Source organism: Microtus ochrogaster, chromosome 22 (genome assembly GCF_000317375.1).
Source record: "Microtus ochrogaster isolate Prairie Vole_2 chromosome 22, MicOch1.0, whole genome shotgun sequence".
Taxonomy (NCBI): Eukaryota; Metazoa; Chordata; class Mammalia; order Rodentia; family Cricetidae; genus Microtus; species Microtus ochrogaster.
This window is the reverse complement of record NC_022023.1, coordinates 8,393,290-8,408,333: the sequence shown is the minus strand read 5'-3', so window position 1 is coordinate 8,408,333 and position 15,044 is coordinate 8,393,290. Positions and strand designations below refer to the sequence as shown.

Below are 15,044 nucleotides of genomic sequence, written 5' to 3'. Positions count from 1 at the left end.
AAGAACTACAGGGGGTGTCTACTCCAGGGAACCAAAAGGGTAGGTAATGTCCCCAGGCCTACCAGGTCTTCTGGTAGGTGTGGCCTGTGGTTGGGCAGGGTGTGTCCGGTTGAGGGAACCGAATGGGAAAGGTCCCTGGGAGCCTGACCTGCCTGGTTTCTGGCAGTCATGGCCTGGACGTTTCTTTAATCTCACATATATTCCTAATTCCTTTCTGCCTTGCTTATTGTCTTTGCTATTTGATAGTGTTTTTTTTTATTGTTCTGAAATTCTTTTTTTTTAAATATTTATTTTGCCTCAAAGTCTTTTACATTTTATTTTTAACTGAATACTTAAACCTCCCCCGTGAGAGACATTTGCTGTTGTTTCCTAATATATACATAAAATGAAGCATAGCAACATAGATTTTTTTAAAAAATTTATTTATTTATTAAGGATTTCTGCCTCCTCCCCGCCACCGCCTCCCATTTCCCTCCCCCTCCCCCGATCAAGTCCCTCTCCCTCATCAGCTCGAAGAGCAATCAGGGTTCCCTGACCTGTTTTGCTGTAATTAAGTTTTACTTTCTTTTCTTTTTCATGTACCTGCTCTTCTATTGAGTTCTATGCATTTGTGTGTTTTCTTTACCGGCAACAGGCTCAAGGTTTTGAGAGAAAGGAAACTTCCCTAGGTCCAGTGTGCCAGTGGGTGATGCTTGGGCGTGCAGCCTGGTGGTTACTTTTCTGAAACCGTAGGACCAAGATAGTACTTTTTCCAAGAATTAAGGAACAAAGAGAAATTATGTTAGGACCTTGGGCGTAAGAAGCTACATCCTTATCAGTGGCTAGGCACCTGCCGGTAACATTTTGTCTTGTGGCACAGATATCCTTACTTCGAGATAATACAGAATGTGCAGGAGATCTTTTCTAGGTCCCATGGGTTGAGCAACCCTGGAGGCAGGTCTTGTAGCTTTACTATTTGTAGTCTTGGAGCTGAATGACGTGGGTCAATGTCGCTGATCTCCTGGGTCACAAATCCTTGTGGAACTGAGGCGTGTAGCATTGGCTGGTACGATCCTGGAGATGAAGCTCATAGAAAAGGCGACCACCTTTTGGTCCAGGGATCAAGTTTTTTAAGCACTTCATAGACAGACTTTCCAGGACTATGTTGGGGAAGAAACTCTTCCGATTTCCCAGAGTAAGCACAGATGGGTGCTGAGGTTGGGACACTGGCAACAGCTTTTCTGCTTTATGGGAAGATCTTGATATATACAGGGCTGAAGCCAAGACTTTTTGGCCAGGAGCAGTGGGGACCCATTTCTGATGACTGGAGAAGACATTTCCCCCCTACTCCTCACTGGACATGTGCTATTAGCTACTGTTCTGTTGCTGTCATGAAATACTGTGACCAAAGCTACTCATGGAAGAGTAGAAATCAGGCAAAGTGATAGACACATGGAATCCCAAAACACAGGAGGCTGAAGCAGGACTCTTGCTGCGAGCTTGTAGCCAGTATATAATGAATACCAATTCAGCCAGGACTGCACCATAAAATTCTTTTTTTTTTCTTTTTCGAGACAGGGTTTCTCTGTAGCTTTGGAGCCTGTCCTGGAACTCCCTTTGTAGACCAGGCTGGCCTCGAACTCACAAAGATCCGCCTGCCTCTGCCTCCTGAGTGCTGGGATTAAAGGGGATTAAAGGCGTGCACCACCACCACCTGGCTGCACCATAAAATTCTATCTTTAAAAAAATGGAGCAAGAAAGAGGAGAGAGAGAGAGAGAGAGAGAGAGAGAGAGAGAAAGAAAGAGAGAGAGAGAAGGAAGAGAGTAATGGAGCAAATTGTTAGCAGGTGAGGGGTTTGCTCCCAGATATCAAGGTCACCCTTTCAGAGATTTTATGTGCTCACTGATTTGTTTCAACATTTCTACTGTATAATTTTTTTTGCACATCTCTGTGATGGGAATTCTATTCCTTGAGTAGACATACTACTCTGTATTTTGCTTTACTCTTTGCAGAGGTACATAATTAGGTCTGGCTGTGTGCACCTGTTTATAATTTGACCCGAAGAATAAGGAATGATAAACAACTAAACCCTCCAGCTTCTTTGGAAACTCTTCCCTTTGGAAAAGTTGCCTCTTGTAAAGTCTGAATTTATCATCCTTGTGCGTATGTGTGCATGATGTGTGTGTGTGTGGGGGATGTGTGTTCAGGGCATCTGTAGAGGTCAGAGGGCAGCTTGCAGGAGTCTGTTCTCTCCTTCTGCCTTCATGGGGGATGAAGGATAGAACTCAGCTGGCTAGTTCGTGTGGCAAGCACTGAGCCACCTAGTTGGTCCTACTTGGAAAATTTTCTTTCTGCAACTGCTAGCTAGCCTTGGAATGAAGTGTTGGCCTGAATACCAAACACTCAGTTCACTTTTTTTTTGAGGCAGGGTTGACTATGCAGCTCTGACTGGCCTGGAACTCATAGAGATCCACCTGCCTCTGCCTCTAGAATACTGACTGGGATTAATGGATATACATCATTACCCCTAGTCTAAACACGCCAATTCTTAATGTGTCAGCTGTCCCCAGTTTTACACATGACACTTTCTACAACCTTATACTCCTGATTAGATGATTTGCTTTTCACGACTGATACCGTGTCTTTGATATTCTTGTAACCTGTCAACAGATTATACATACTTGCCACCATGTCCAGAAAGCTCTCATAGTTAATAACCTTTAGATTGGGGTGCTTTCTCCACTAGGATTTCCAAGGCAAGATGATCTTCTTCTAATCCTACCTAAATTGCTTTCAAATCTGACTTCAGGCCCATGGTCCTTGTCTTTAATAGTTGGTGGTTTGAATTCCGACTACCCAAAACTCTGTGGAGCATAAAGTTAATAAAGCTGGTTTCATATATATATTTTGTTTTTGTTTTTGTTTTTTTTTTGTTTTTCGAGACAGGGTTTCTCTGTGGCTTTGGAGCAACAAGAGACCAGGCTGGTCTCGAACTCACAGAGATCCGCCTGCTTCTGCCTCCCGAGTGCTGGGATTAAAGGCGTGCGCCACCATCGCCCGGCCTGGTTTCATATTTTTATGGAATTAACTGTTCCCTCTTCCTGAGACTCGAAGTCTACACTAAGGACATTTTTTATTGTTTGCTTTTGAGGATCACAAGGAATTTAAGATGCTTCCTTGAAAATAAAAACCCTTTCTCCCTTCTCTTTTGTTTCGGAAGGATGCAGATTTCCACACTGCAGGTTTCTTTGTTTAACTTCTGATAAGATCAGCTTTGTAGTGTTGCAATGTGCAAAACAGGCCTTAAAAAACAAAAGTTTACCATTGAGCTTATATATATCCAACCATATAACCAGAATAGGGCAGCTAAGTCTTGGATATAGGGGCAGGAGGGAACTGGTACCTGACTTGGAACTCAGATTTTTTTTGGCTTGAGTTATTGATATGCTACAAATTATCCATTGAAGGTTACTGTGTAAAAGCAATCACAGTCACAGTGAATTGCTTCTATTTGTAGTGAGATGTGGGAGCAAGAAGGATGGAGATTACAGACAGCTCACCTGCTCCAGCTGCTGCTGAGCCAGCTAGGGACACAGAGGGATAATTCTGCTGCATCTATGTTGGGGACAACTCCTGGGAAGTGGGGAAAGACGGCCTTTGTCGTGCAGGGCACTAGGCTCATGTCAGAGATAAAAATATCCTTTATTTCTCTTTGTTATTCCAAACAAAGATTTAGCAAAGTTCACTAAGTTATTTTAACGTTGTCTTAAATATGCTGAGGGGAATTAGGGACAGAGCCTGGATTTGCCATAAGGTTTGATGGGAGAGGCCAGTTTAAGGAAAGCAGTGCTACCTTCTGGGATGTCCCTAAAAGAGAGGTGACTTGCAGGGGTGGTGTTGTTACCACAAGCCCCATCTGTTCTGACCCGTGGAAGACATCCTTCCCATGGAGACTGTCTGGTTGTATCAAGAAAGCAGGAATCTGTTGTGGGAATTCAGTCCGATAGCCAATTGTATGGGACAGCTCGGCCCAATGGGTGTGGTCTTCTCTGGAGATACATGACCCGATGGCACCCAGGTAATAAGAGAGGGAACTCTATGATCATGTCAGTTTTATTAACAGTTGCCAATCAATAAAATACACTTCCAATACAGAACGAGGCTGCAACACTGCCTCTGAGCTGCCGCTCCCCTAGTTCACAATGGAGATCCGGAAGATCCGGGGAAGGTAATCATGCCCTGGCCCTAGCAAGCCCTCCTCACTCCCAGACCCCATCTGGATTTTACTGGTCACATATCTCCAGAGAAAAACTCTGTCCCATACAGTTGGCGATCTAACCAAATTTCCTCAACAGGAATCTCCCATGACAAGTCCTCCTTGGTTCTGTGCCTTGGTCTTTTAGTTCTATCACTGGTCTATGAGGTCCTGTCAATGCACAGGTCAGATTATTAGCTAGACCTATATAGATTCAGGGATGTGCAGCTCAACGTGAGCCTTTGAGACTTCTAGAGTGATCACGACGTAAAAACGAAAGGACCCAAAAGTCAGCCTCCTTCAGCTCGTTTCTTCTGAAGAGACACTTGCTATTGAAATTAATCTGTCTTTTGTAACGAATTACATTGATATTAAAGCAGACAAGGCTGAATGAATTATCAACAATAATTGAATTGCCGCAACTGGAGGTTTGCGCTGTGCTGGTCCTGCAGCCTTGATGTTTTTGCCTAAGCACTAAGGACAGCATCGTTCAGCCTTCTCCTTGGCTCACAGCGATGGCCAGGATGGTATGATCGGCTGAGCTGGATTCAGAGTTGGTGCTCCAGATATGTGATTATGTATTACATGTCATAATTGAGAGTGATTGCTTTGATGGATACATTTTCACCCCTCCATGGTAGGAATCTGTTTTGGACCCCAGCTCTAACACCCGTGTTACCTACATGCCAAGAAGACAGAGCACATTCAAACCAAAGAGGTTAGGACCGGCAGATCTAGGTTCCTTTATGTGACTTTTTATGTGCTCAGATCTTTGGTGCTGGTATATTTTGTGGCCCCAGGATATAACGAATGACATTGTGTCTCCAAATTAGGCCTTTCTTTGTGCCTTTAAGTATTAGACAAAGGGGAAAAAACATTCTGATATTGGGAATTTTTTTCTTCATATAGAAGATGTCTTAGAAAGCCTAACTTTTAATGCATTATTCATTCTTGGAAAAAACTTCTGATTAAAAGCAGGCAGGATGATAATCAAATATTGAAAACTATGCAAATGCAGCCCTGTCAAGCTCCTCTCAGCGGTGCCAGTGTTTTCCAGGGCAAACACACTCTAAGTGCATTTTTTTTTGCTCTGAAATCAGACATATTTGGTAAAAATAGAAATGAGTGATTCTCTTATGAAATAACACAAATTATGCCTTGGGAGAATATAATTTTGCTATAAAGTAGGAAATGTTTGAATATGAACGAAAGCAAAGCGCGACATGTTTATAAACACGCTATCAAGCAGCTTTCCAATGGGGGCGCCACCGGCAATGGGGGAATTGAATAAATACTCACAGACACACGGAGTAGGAAATATACATCTTGATTTTATAACGTGTGTGCTTTATTTTTTTTTTTTACACAAATGGAATGGAAGTGTTGAATATTTACACTTAACAGGAGTATAAGCTGTGCAGGATCTCTGTAAACTCCAGCCAGGCCCGGAGTAAGTCCCTCTCCGCCAACTCCCTCCCCTCCCCTCCCGCATTACAGCTCGGTGGAGAAAACATCCTGTCAGGGAGAAGCACAAAAAACTGTCATAGGAAAAGGATCTAACGGGTACAACCTGGTGCACTCAGAAGGTAAGATACACTTAGGAAACACAAATTTGAAAAGAAGAAAAGTTTTCCATCCCAGTGGGAGTCAACCGGGCCACTTGGCTGTCTGGCCTCCTGAACTGCGAGGGAGATACTGCACTCCTTCAGCTGATCGTCGGCGACATTTTCTGCCTGCCTTAGCTTGTCTTCAGCTGCTACAAGAAGCTGCACAGCTGTACAAGAAAGGATTCCTGAAGCACAGGTTTCAGTGAGGAAGGATATTTACAGATTGAAGTGTGAATGTGTGTCCAACCACGTTGAATTGTACCTCATGTAACGTGTCTACGCGGTATGCATCCCTTATCTACCATCTTAACTGATGCATACCCACAGAATTCTCTACGGAGCTTCCTGGAGACTCAGTTGTCACAGGAGACACTCCACATGCTTTAAGGGAACTGATGTCTCCCCAGGAGTGAGTGACTCATTAGTATAATAAATTTAGGAATTTTGTCTTAGTCCTCGGCTTAAATGCGTTTTGTAGAAACTTTTAGGCAGGACCAAGACAGTAAAGAAGATGTTCATATCCATCCAATCTCACCAGAGCAATCACCAGCTGAAAAGCAGAAGGGGCTTCAGGTGGAAATGAAAAAAAGAAAGGAGGGGAAATCTCTCTCTCTCCAAAACAGGGCGGTGTCATGGCTTCAGTGAGGTTTATGACAGTAGTTGTTGGGGCCAGAGTTTGCCTCTGTTAAAAGAAAGCATCCTCAGCCTGGGTGGGGCTGGGAGGGAGTTCCTGGAGACTGGGGGGTCCAGGCAGAGGCTTCCGGGTGCCAGGGGCCCGCAGCTCTTGCATCAGCACTGCCAGGGCAGTGGTGCAGGCTGTCTCCAGGTCAGGGCCTCACACTCAGCTTTGCTTTCTGGGCTGAGTAAGTAAAATGGTGACCCCAAGGATTTGCGTTGTTAGTCCATTGCGTGGACTTGCTGTCTGAATCAGCCTGAGCCCTTTAGAGGACAGGGAAATTGAGGGTGTGGGTTGCAGCAATCGGTGCGAGGCGAGAAGAGGGAGGAGGAGCTTGGGAGGAAGGGATACAAAGGGAAGCAGGAGATGGCGGTGAAGAAGAGATGGACCGGGAAAGAAAGGGGAGAGAGGAGGGGCAAGGCCCACAACCCAGGAAGGATAGAAGAGGCGATGAGAGAAGGAAAGCCGTAGATAAAATGAGGGGAAGGAACAGGTGAGCGCCAGAGGTGGGTAGAGCATCCCTGGCTGCGTCCTGAAGGGCTGGCAGTAGGATCTAAGACAGCTCACAGAGGCTTCTGAGTGCAGCTTCATCTAGATGGGCTTGCCAAGTGGATAGAGCCAACCCCCTGAATTTGGGTCCGGGAGAAAAGGCCTTCCAAGAGTAGGCCGTCAACTCTCATGGAAAAGAGCGATAAGCGAATGAATGCCTCAGCGATAATTGGCTGACAGGTGAGATTTCAGTTTTGGTAAAGCTGAGACCCCCATGGTGCTACACATTGTACCAGAGCATGAAAAATAGCACCAGTGACGCGATCTGGCACTTTTCCGAAAGGGCCCAGCATGAGAAGGTGACACTGTGCCCCCCGTGAGCCTTCAGATTGGGGAGAGCTCCGGACAAAGTTTGCAGTGTTAGCACCAGTCTGGCCCAAGGCTCCAGGCGCATTTGCACCAGATGGGATCTGGGTGACTTTCATGCCATTTTCATAGATGTTTGATTTGCTGCAAAATACACCAGTTCCTTGGAGCCATAGAGACCTCAACATTGGGAAGCGCAAGACAACACAACAAAATGGATGAGTGAATTCTATAGGAAAGACCCTCTCACCAAGGTGCTTGGCGAGTCTTCAAGCAAATATATATGTATATATATATTTATATAAATCTACATAAAAAATCAGTGCTAATGCTAATCTGGAAGCATCTACACTGGGAAAATAAATAATTATATTACTACAAAACCAATGGTTTGTGGTTCAATTTGATTGTACTCAGCCACAGCAATACTATCAAATGGAAAGCACACCGCACAACTGGAGAAAACATCTACTCGTTAATGACAGTCCTCTAAGGTTAAAGTGGTTGCATGCTCAGTGGAGAAACCAAAGAAGTTATCGTGGTGGCCTATAAAGAGAGCTGGGATCAGGAATGGCATTCTAGTGGCAGAGAACTCCGGAGAGCAATCTTGATGGAAGTTGGCCTCGACCTGAAACTGATGATTGGCAGGCATGGGAGCATCATTTCGCATTGTGAGCCCTCGAAAGGCTATCTCTGGAACACCGAACTCTCCTATGAGAGGGGGAAAGAAAAGCACAGCTGCAAAGGCAGCCCCAAGACCATATAGGCAGAGGCTATTTTAATGTTTGTTCTGGTGACTGCAGCTAGGCAGACAATGGTATGAACGACCCTTGATTTTGGAAAGAGACTCAGTTGTAAGCCCCGATGTTCTAACTTAGAAGAAGCCCCATCACTCTGATGGCTCTGTCTTTTGTTCTTGTCCTCCAGCCTACATGCTGGTTGGCTGCACAGTGTGGCAGAATCCCTGCCAGGTCTTGATGTACCCCAGAAATAAGGCGATGGGGCTTAACCTGGGTATGTAGAGAACCCAGGTATGAGTAGTTATTAATAACACTTAAAAAGTCTCTCTCTGAACACCTTGGGCAGAACCAGTGCTGACGTCACCATTGGTGCTAAAGTGGGAAGCTAACTCTTATGTTTCAGCTTATAGGCTTCAGGAGGGTTTTTTAATCCCCCAAATCATCATTATCATAATTGTTAGAAAAATGAACTTGGTCCAGGTGCAGCCCTAAGGAAGGCAGTTCAATTGGTTGAGCTCAAAGTCATCAACTATCCTTGCCTTGTGGTTTGCCCTATGTACTAAACAAGGAAAGTGCATCCCTCACCACTCCCAACCAGATAACTTCTCTTTTTTTCTCTTCCTCAGAGAAATAGCGCATCTTAGGACAGGTCTCCCCCTGCAATGCCAACCTGGGCTGTTACAAAACACCTAGTTGCTCTGTGAAACAAAGAAAAGATAATCCTAATGACTTCTGGTTTGCCGGAATACTGAATGGTTCTTGAACTGTATGCAAGCGACTAGGAACAAAAGTTGAATTTGACTATCTACATGGTTGGCTCAGGCTATTTAACTGGAGAAAAGCAATCGTCCCCTTTTGATTATCTGTGTGAGTTTATCTCTGAAAAGCAATTGGCTTTAAAAAAAGTAACAGAAAAATATCTCTTCCAAAAATATCATGAGGGTAACTATTAAGGGATGTGTCCCATAAGAGCGTATCACTAGCGTGTGAGTGGGATGGGGATGAGGAGGTGGGTGAGGAAGGAGTCTTAGGCAGACCTGGGGGGAACGCTGATGCTCTGAATGGGTCACTGGCAACAAAAGGGGAGAGTGCGACCTCAAATTTTCAAATTTGATCATCCGCTGAGAGTACGTACATCTAGTCTTTCAATGGTTTTCTTCATCTTTACAAAATATTTCACAAAACTTTTAACCTATAGAAATTCATTTCTATACATTTAATATATTTTATTGTATAAATTATTCTCATCGTTAGTGCCATCTTTCAGCTTATAAATGGCAAAATCGACAATCATAAAGCTAGTCCAGGTGGAATCCCCTCCTCGGCAAGGTCAGCCCTGCACACCCGCTGCCCGGTTTACGACACGCTTGTCTTTGCACACGCCAGCCAAGGAAACTAAGCCATCGCCTCCCCTGGTAGTACGTCTCCTCCAAAGGGACTCTTTCTGGTTTCCTTATTTCCTTTGCTTGTTAAGAAATCAAAGGATGTGCATAGTTATAAAATTCAAAGTGTACCAATTACAGAGGTGTGGGTAAGGGGGGAGGTTGGTGAGGTTCGAGTGCTGGCAACTTTTCTTAAAGCAAAAACCACAGAGAGCTCTGCAGCTAAATCAGCTCTGCACATCTGCTGGGGTGAGAAGGCTGCCCATCTCTAGGGCAGAGAGCCCGCCGGAGGTTCATCCCTACACCTGGTACTTTGAGCAAACCAAAGCCTTCCTGCAATGTCTTTTCCGTCCCACCCTTTGGCCCCTCTGTTTCCTTCATGGCTTCACACAGTGTGTTGTACATTCATAAGGATTCACATTGACTGCAAAAACATAAATGCAACAAAAACATAAAAGCCTCCAAGTATTATATTATATATATTTTGTTCTTCTAAATGCTCTTCTGCCGTTGTCAGAGGTGCAGGAGCTAATTTATAACTTCTCCTTTGAGGGAATCCAGACGAAAGGCCCAGACTGCTCTTCAATAACAAGCTTGCATTGGTTATATATATCTTCTAAGGTGTCTCCTTGGACAATAGCTGTTACAAAGACAGAAACACCCAGAGTTAGGAGGCATTCCCTTGAGGTAAGGACAGTCAGTGATCTCTCACACAACAGAAACTCAAAATCAGTGACAGACAACTCATCAGGAATCTTAATGTCCTCTTCCAGTAAGTAAGAAAGACCGGTCACAGGAGCGTGGTCACGCCAATGATGCCTACAAGGAACAGTCTGTTCTCTCTGTGCCCTAGGTCAGTAATAAATGTGTCCCAATGTTAGTACTTTCTGTGTTCATTCCCAGTTCTAGCAATGAATCATTTGCTCGTTTCATGGATGCCTACTCTAACCAGGCACCGGAGCAGAGCACAGCACACGGCAATTTCAGAAGGAAAACTCCCTGTCTGGCCATAGGGTTTCTCTAATTCACTCTAGTGAAGGCAGAAATTCAGGTCTTGTATAGATATGAAAATAATAAGAGTTTTAGACAGAAATGTTGAGTTAACTGTAAATTACTAAAAACACTCAGTTCTCAGCATAGATTTAAACACATTTTGTTGTTTCCTTTGAATAAATACTATCTTGGACTTGGGTCTCCAAAACATCAGCATGACCCATCTGTTACCAAGGCTTCAAGACAAACTACTATTGAAATAGGGCTTGCATCTTTTGGTTTCAAATACAATCTTCAGATCACACTAATGGTACTCTACCCATGAATGCAAACTATGAGTCAAACAGTCGTTATTTTGACTTAATTTTCCCACCTTGGAAGTGAACTTTGATCCTCTGGAAGAGCAGCAAGTATTCTTAACTGCTGAGCCATCTCTGCAGCCCTTTGATTTTTCCCATCTGGATGTTCTTTTATCTTTTAGAATGACGTATCACTCACATTACTGAGAGAAACCTTAGCATTAACTTAAGTAAGAATAGCTGTGGACTGCCCTGTTATTGGCTCCTTTAGTGTTCTGAATATGATTCAAAATAACTACATCAAAACCCATTTCATTTCATGCCAGTAATTCATGAGGGAAGTTGTTATATTTAATGTTATTTTTAGACGGTGTTGTATTTGGAGGGGTTAAAGTTGGCGCCTTGTGTTAGCCAGTTAAATACTCTACTACATCGCAAACTCTATCTTGTTGATAAATCATTGCGAATCCGCTACAAGACAAATTTCACCAAGGCTGGTTTCCCTCTGGGTTTAGCCAGTGTTTCATGAGTACAGGGAAGAAGAGAGCGCTCAGGACATCCATAAAGAAATATGTATTCTATCCTGAAAACAGCATGTTGCCAAAGACACTTTTAAAAAAATCAAAAGCTATTATTGAACTTGCAACAGCGTTAACTGAAACATCTCCAAGCATGTCCTCCTCATGCTCCTGACTGAGGAGACAGGCTGAGGTCTGAGACTGAGCCTCTCCAGTTTTCTGAATCTACCAGGGAGATAGTCTCGTGAGGCATCATGCCTAAGATCTCCTTAGTAGTGGGAAGATAGCTCAGGGGCATCTGCCATTCGTGGTTTAGAGCCAGTGGAGAACTAGGAGTGAGCTAACAGCTGACTCAGAGAGGAGAGAATCCAGAACCCTAAACCAACTGGATGAGGCAGACAGCATAAAAAATAAATAAATAAATAAAAAATACTAGGCAATCTCAACTAGAAAGTTTTGGGGCTTAGCTTTAGCAGGCATGGAACCTATTCTAAGTACAATAGCAGTCAACTTATCTTCTTTTCTTGTAGTATCTGGGCCAAGGAAACTTACCTGTAAAATATTCTCCAAATTCTTGTTCTAGTTTAATTGCCCGGTCATAGGTTTTCTTTGCTTGTTCCTCTGTTAGACGCTTATTCATCTCCCTGAGAAAATGAGGGTTTGCTATTAGGACATGAAGAGACTATACCTTATCCCTCCTATTTTAAAACGTATAGCCAATAAAGAACCCCATAGGAGGCATCGTTTAATCTTGGTAGCCGTTGAGGCTTCATTTAGGACTCATTGTTGGTGGAACCTTTTCAGGCATTGAGGGTTCCTTTCCAGGGCATCCACTTTCTTGGAGGATAGGCATCGTGTGTAATATTGGATGGAAGTGGAACCTGTCTCTTTGTGATCTGTAGACCCTGGTGTGGTCTGTTTGGTTCCTGAAGTCCCTAAAGCGAGACTGAACTTCCTCTCCAGCAGGCCTTAGAGTATTTAAATGAAGCACTTGTGTGTCATTTGAGGTTCTGCTTCATCAGAACAGACTGTCCTCCAGCTACTTCTTTGTTGTATTTCTAAACCTAAACTTCCTTTGGGTAGATTTCCCCATCCCTAAAATATATGTAAGACACAGAACTGAAGACAGTCTTCCAGAAGTGGTCAGAGGGAGGAAAGAGGGGGAGGGTACCTGGGTTTGTTAGGCAGCACCATACCCCAGATGACCGGATTTGCCTGTTCTCAGATTCTAACCTTACAAAAGGTTTAGTTCCTTGCCGTCATCCCTCTTAAGGTCTGTTTACCCACCATACAAATCTGGTGAGCAGAAACAGAGCTTCTAGAGCCTTATGTTAAGATGAGCAGACCCCTGAGGCTTCTGCAGTTCTAACTACTCAACTCCAAATGTTGAGGCAGGCCTGTAGTGACTAGAACGTCTTGTTCTCATGATCAGATGACAGTGGGAGTGTCTGCTGAAGGTGGACACTCCAGTGGACACAGAATAACTGAAAAGTGCTGGGACCACAATGTCTTCAAATAAGACTATAATCAAGCGATTTAGTCAAATGGTGAGCTAGAATGGAGGAGCTTGGTGTAGAAGGATCTCTAGCATAGTAGGTATAGAGTCCAGTCAGAACAGTTTCTAATGTTTAATAGCACACTAGGGTAAATGTGGTTGACAGCAATTGACTGGCTAGTTCAAAGCAACTAATAGGGATTTGGAATGATCTAAAGATTAGATTCAAGCAACAAACGTTTGAGGGACCTGACTTGACCACGACATTTCGTGCTTATGAATACAACTATTATACCATATCCCATCAACACATATACTTACCATCTCTAAATTAGAATACATTTTAAAAGCCCAAACAGAAAGAAACTCTGATGCCTGCTTGCTTTTTTTTTTTTTTTTTTTAGGTAGGAAAATGACTAAAAAGGAATTATACCCAGGACTCTTTTTCTACTAGTTGGGTCTATAGACATGTTGTTTGAACATATGATACCTTAAATGCTACCTAGGCTCAAGGACAAAGAAGGTGGGAAGAAAATGGATATTTTTCTATTCTTTCTACAATGAACTTATTGACTCCTAACCAGTATTAGTGTTATCGTCTCAGAATCTCTAGGCATTGAGAGTAAAGGTTCAACCAAATGAATAGACATTTTGTTTGCCAGGTTAGGTACATTTCTGAAGCATCCAAGCCTTGCATGCCACTTAGGGGCCAGAGATCCTAGGTTTGGAGTGCCTGGGCTTAGTCAATCCCTTTGCTAGTCCAAGTTATGGGGACTGGAATAGTCAGGGGATACCCCTAAGTTATCTGTAAGGTAATCAGGATCCTGGAGTAGGAAGTTGAGCCCCTTCCCACAACCACAGTCTAACAGAACAGAGGTCATGTGATAGCCATGTTCCAAAAGATGCCAAGCTTCGCTATGTGAAGAAAGAAGTTGGGCATGAGTTTGGATGGCACAGAGAGCTGACGTCCAAAGTAGGTGTTTCCTGAACCTTGTTGCTATGAATAGTCCTATCACATTCCTCAGAGTTCACGACTAAGCTTCAAGCTCCTTGAGGGAGGAACCTAGGGCTTGTTCATTAGGCTGATTCAACACTCGTTGAATGAGTGACGGAAGGACTAAATGGTGGTTGAGGCAAATAAACACAATCATGGCACAGATACACGTAGGGGTAAACACAATGCATCATGAGCACAAAGCCATAAAAGACCTTTGGCGGGGGGGGGGGGTAGGGTGCACAGTAAAGCATCTCATCACAATGGGGAAGGCCTGGAAGTCAGAAGGCAGCCCATTATGGAAACATCCCTTTCATATATGGCCTTGAACTGATGTTCCCCGGAAGAGGCAGCTGTGTGCTTGCTCATAAGCTCTGTGGCTGGTGCACACGGGAAGTAATGTGTGCGATGGTGTGTCCCTGACTCACAGTGACAGCTGCCACCCTTGTCTTCCAGCTGACCGAGCTTTGGCCCTTCCTGGGGGATGGGCAATTCAGGACAGCGTGGCTCCTGAAGTAAAAGCTTCAGGAGAGAGTGAACCACAAACAGCCAGCCTTTAGGAATGAGAGCGCATGGGGCTGGGCACCATTACCACTGCAGTGGGGGTCCATGAATATGGCCACAGCAAATAATGCCAAAGGCACTGTCCTCTTGTGGCATCTAGCCTTTGGCATGCTTAGCTTTCCTTGGTGGTAAGTGCCTGTGACAGGACCCTAAGGCGGAACTAAATAAGTCATCTGGTAGTCAGGGAAGGAAGCAGCTCTTCCACTAAGTGCCAGATGGGCTGTCTCCCAAAGTCACACTGGACTAATGTGCTCCTGGTCCCTCAGGTTTTACTTCCCTAGGCAGCCATCGGTCCTGCAGTGTGTTTGTGACGTGGACTAATTTCTATTTCTGACATGAGCTTTGATGATGCTGTTCCCAAGAGGCAATCGCTACCTTTCTCTTCTTAATGTTAGCATTGCATAGCTTTGTGTGTGTGGCTGTCTACAGTTGATAAACCACTCTCCATCATGACATCTGTGCTTGTTAACTAACTTTGTGATACCCAGCTCAGGAGAAGTTTACTGCATGCTGTTGGAGTAGTAACAGGAGGGCTCTTTTATTAACAACACAGTTTCCTATGTGGTAATTGTGGTCAATGTTTTCCCATCAGCTCCTAATTTTATTGACTTATCTGATGTGGGAATGATTTCTTATTAATAAAGAAACTGCCTAGGCCCATTTCATAGGCCAACCCTTAGGTAGGC

The 15,044-nt window shown here is 44.0% G+C and overlaps 1 protein-coding gene across 14 annotated transcripts in view; it reads right to left on the bottom strand.

Moving 5' to 3' along the window:
• Positions 1-5,565: 5,565 nt before the first annotated feature.
• Dlg2 (discs large MAGUK scaffold protein 2) overlaps positions 5,566-15,044 on the bottom strand; it is a 1,686,730-nt gene continuing 1,677,251 nt past the window's right edge. For all 14 annotated transcript variants that reach the window (XM_026784310.1, XM_026784311.1, XM_026784312.1 and 11 more), the window contains 2 exons: positions 11,858-11,949; positions 5,566-10,135 (listed from right to left, as the gene is read on the bottom strand). In XM_026784310.1, the coding sequence (XP_026640111.1) occupies positions 10,029-10,135; positions 11,858-11,949 (199 nt within the window). In that variant the 3' untranslated portion in view covers positions 5,566-10,028. The remainder of the gene's footprint in view (positions 10,136-11,857; positions 11,950-15,044) is intronic.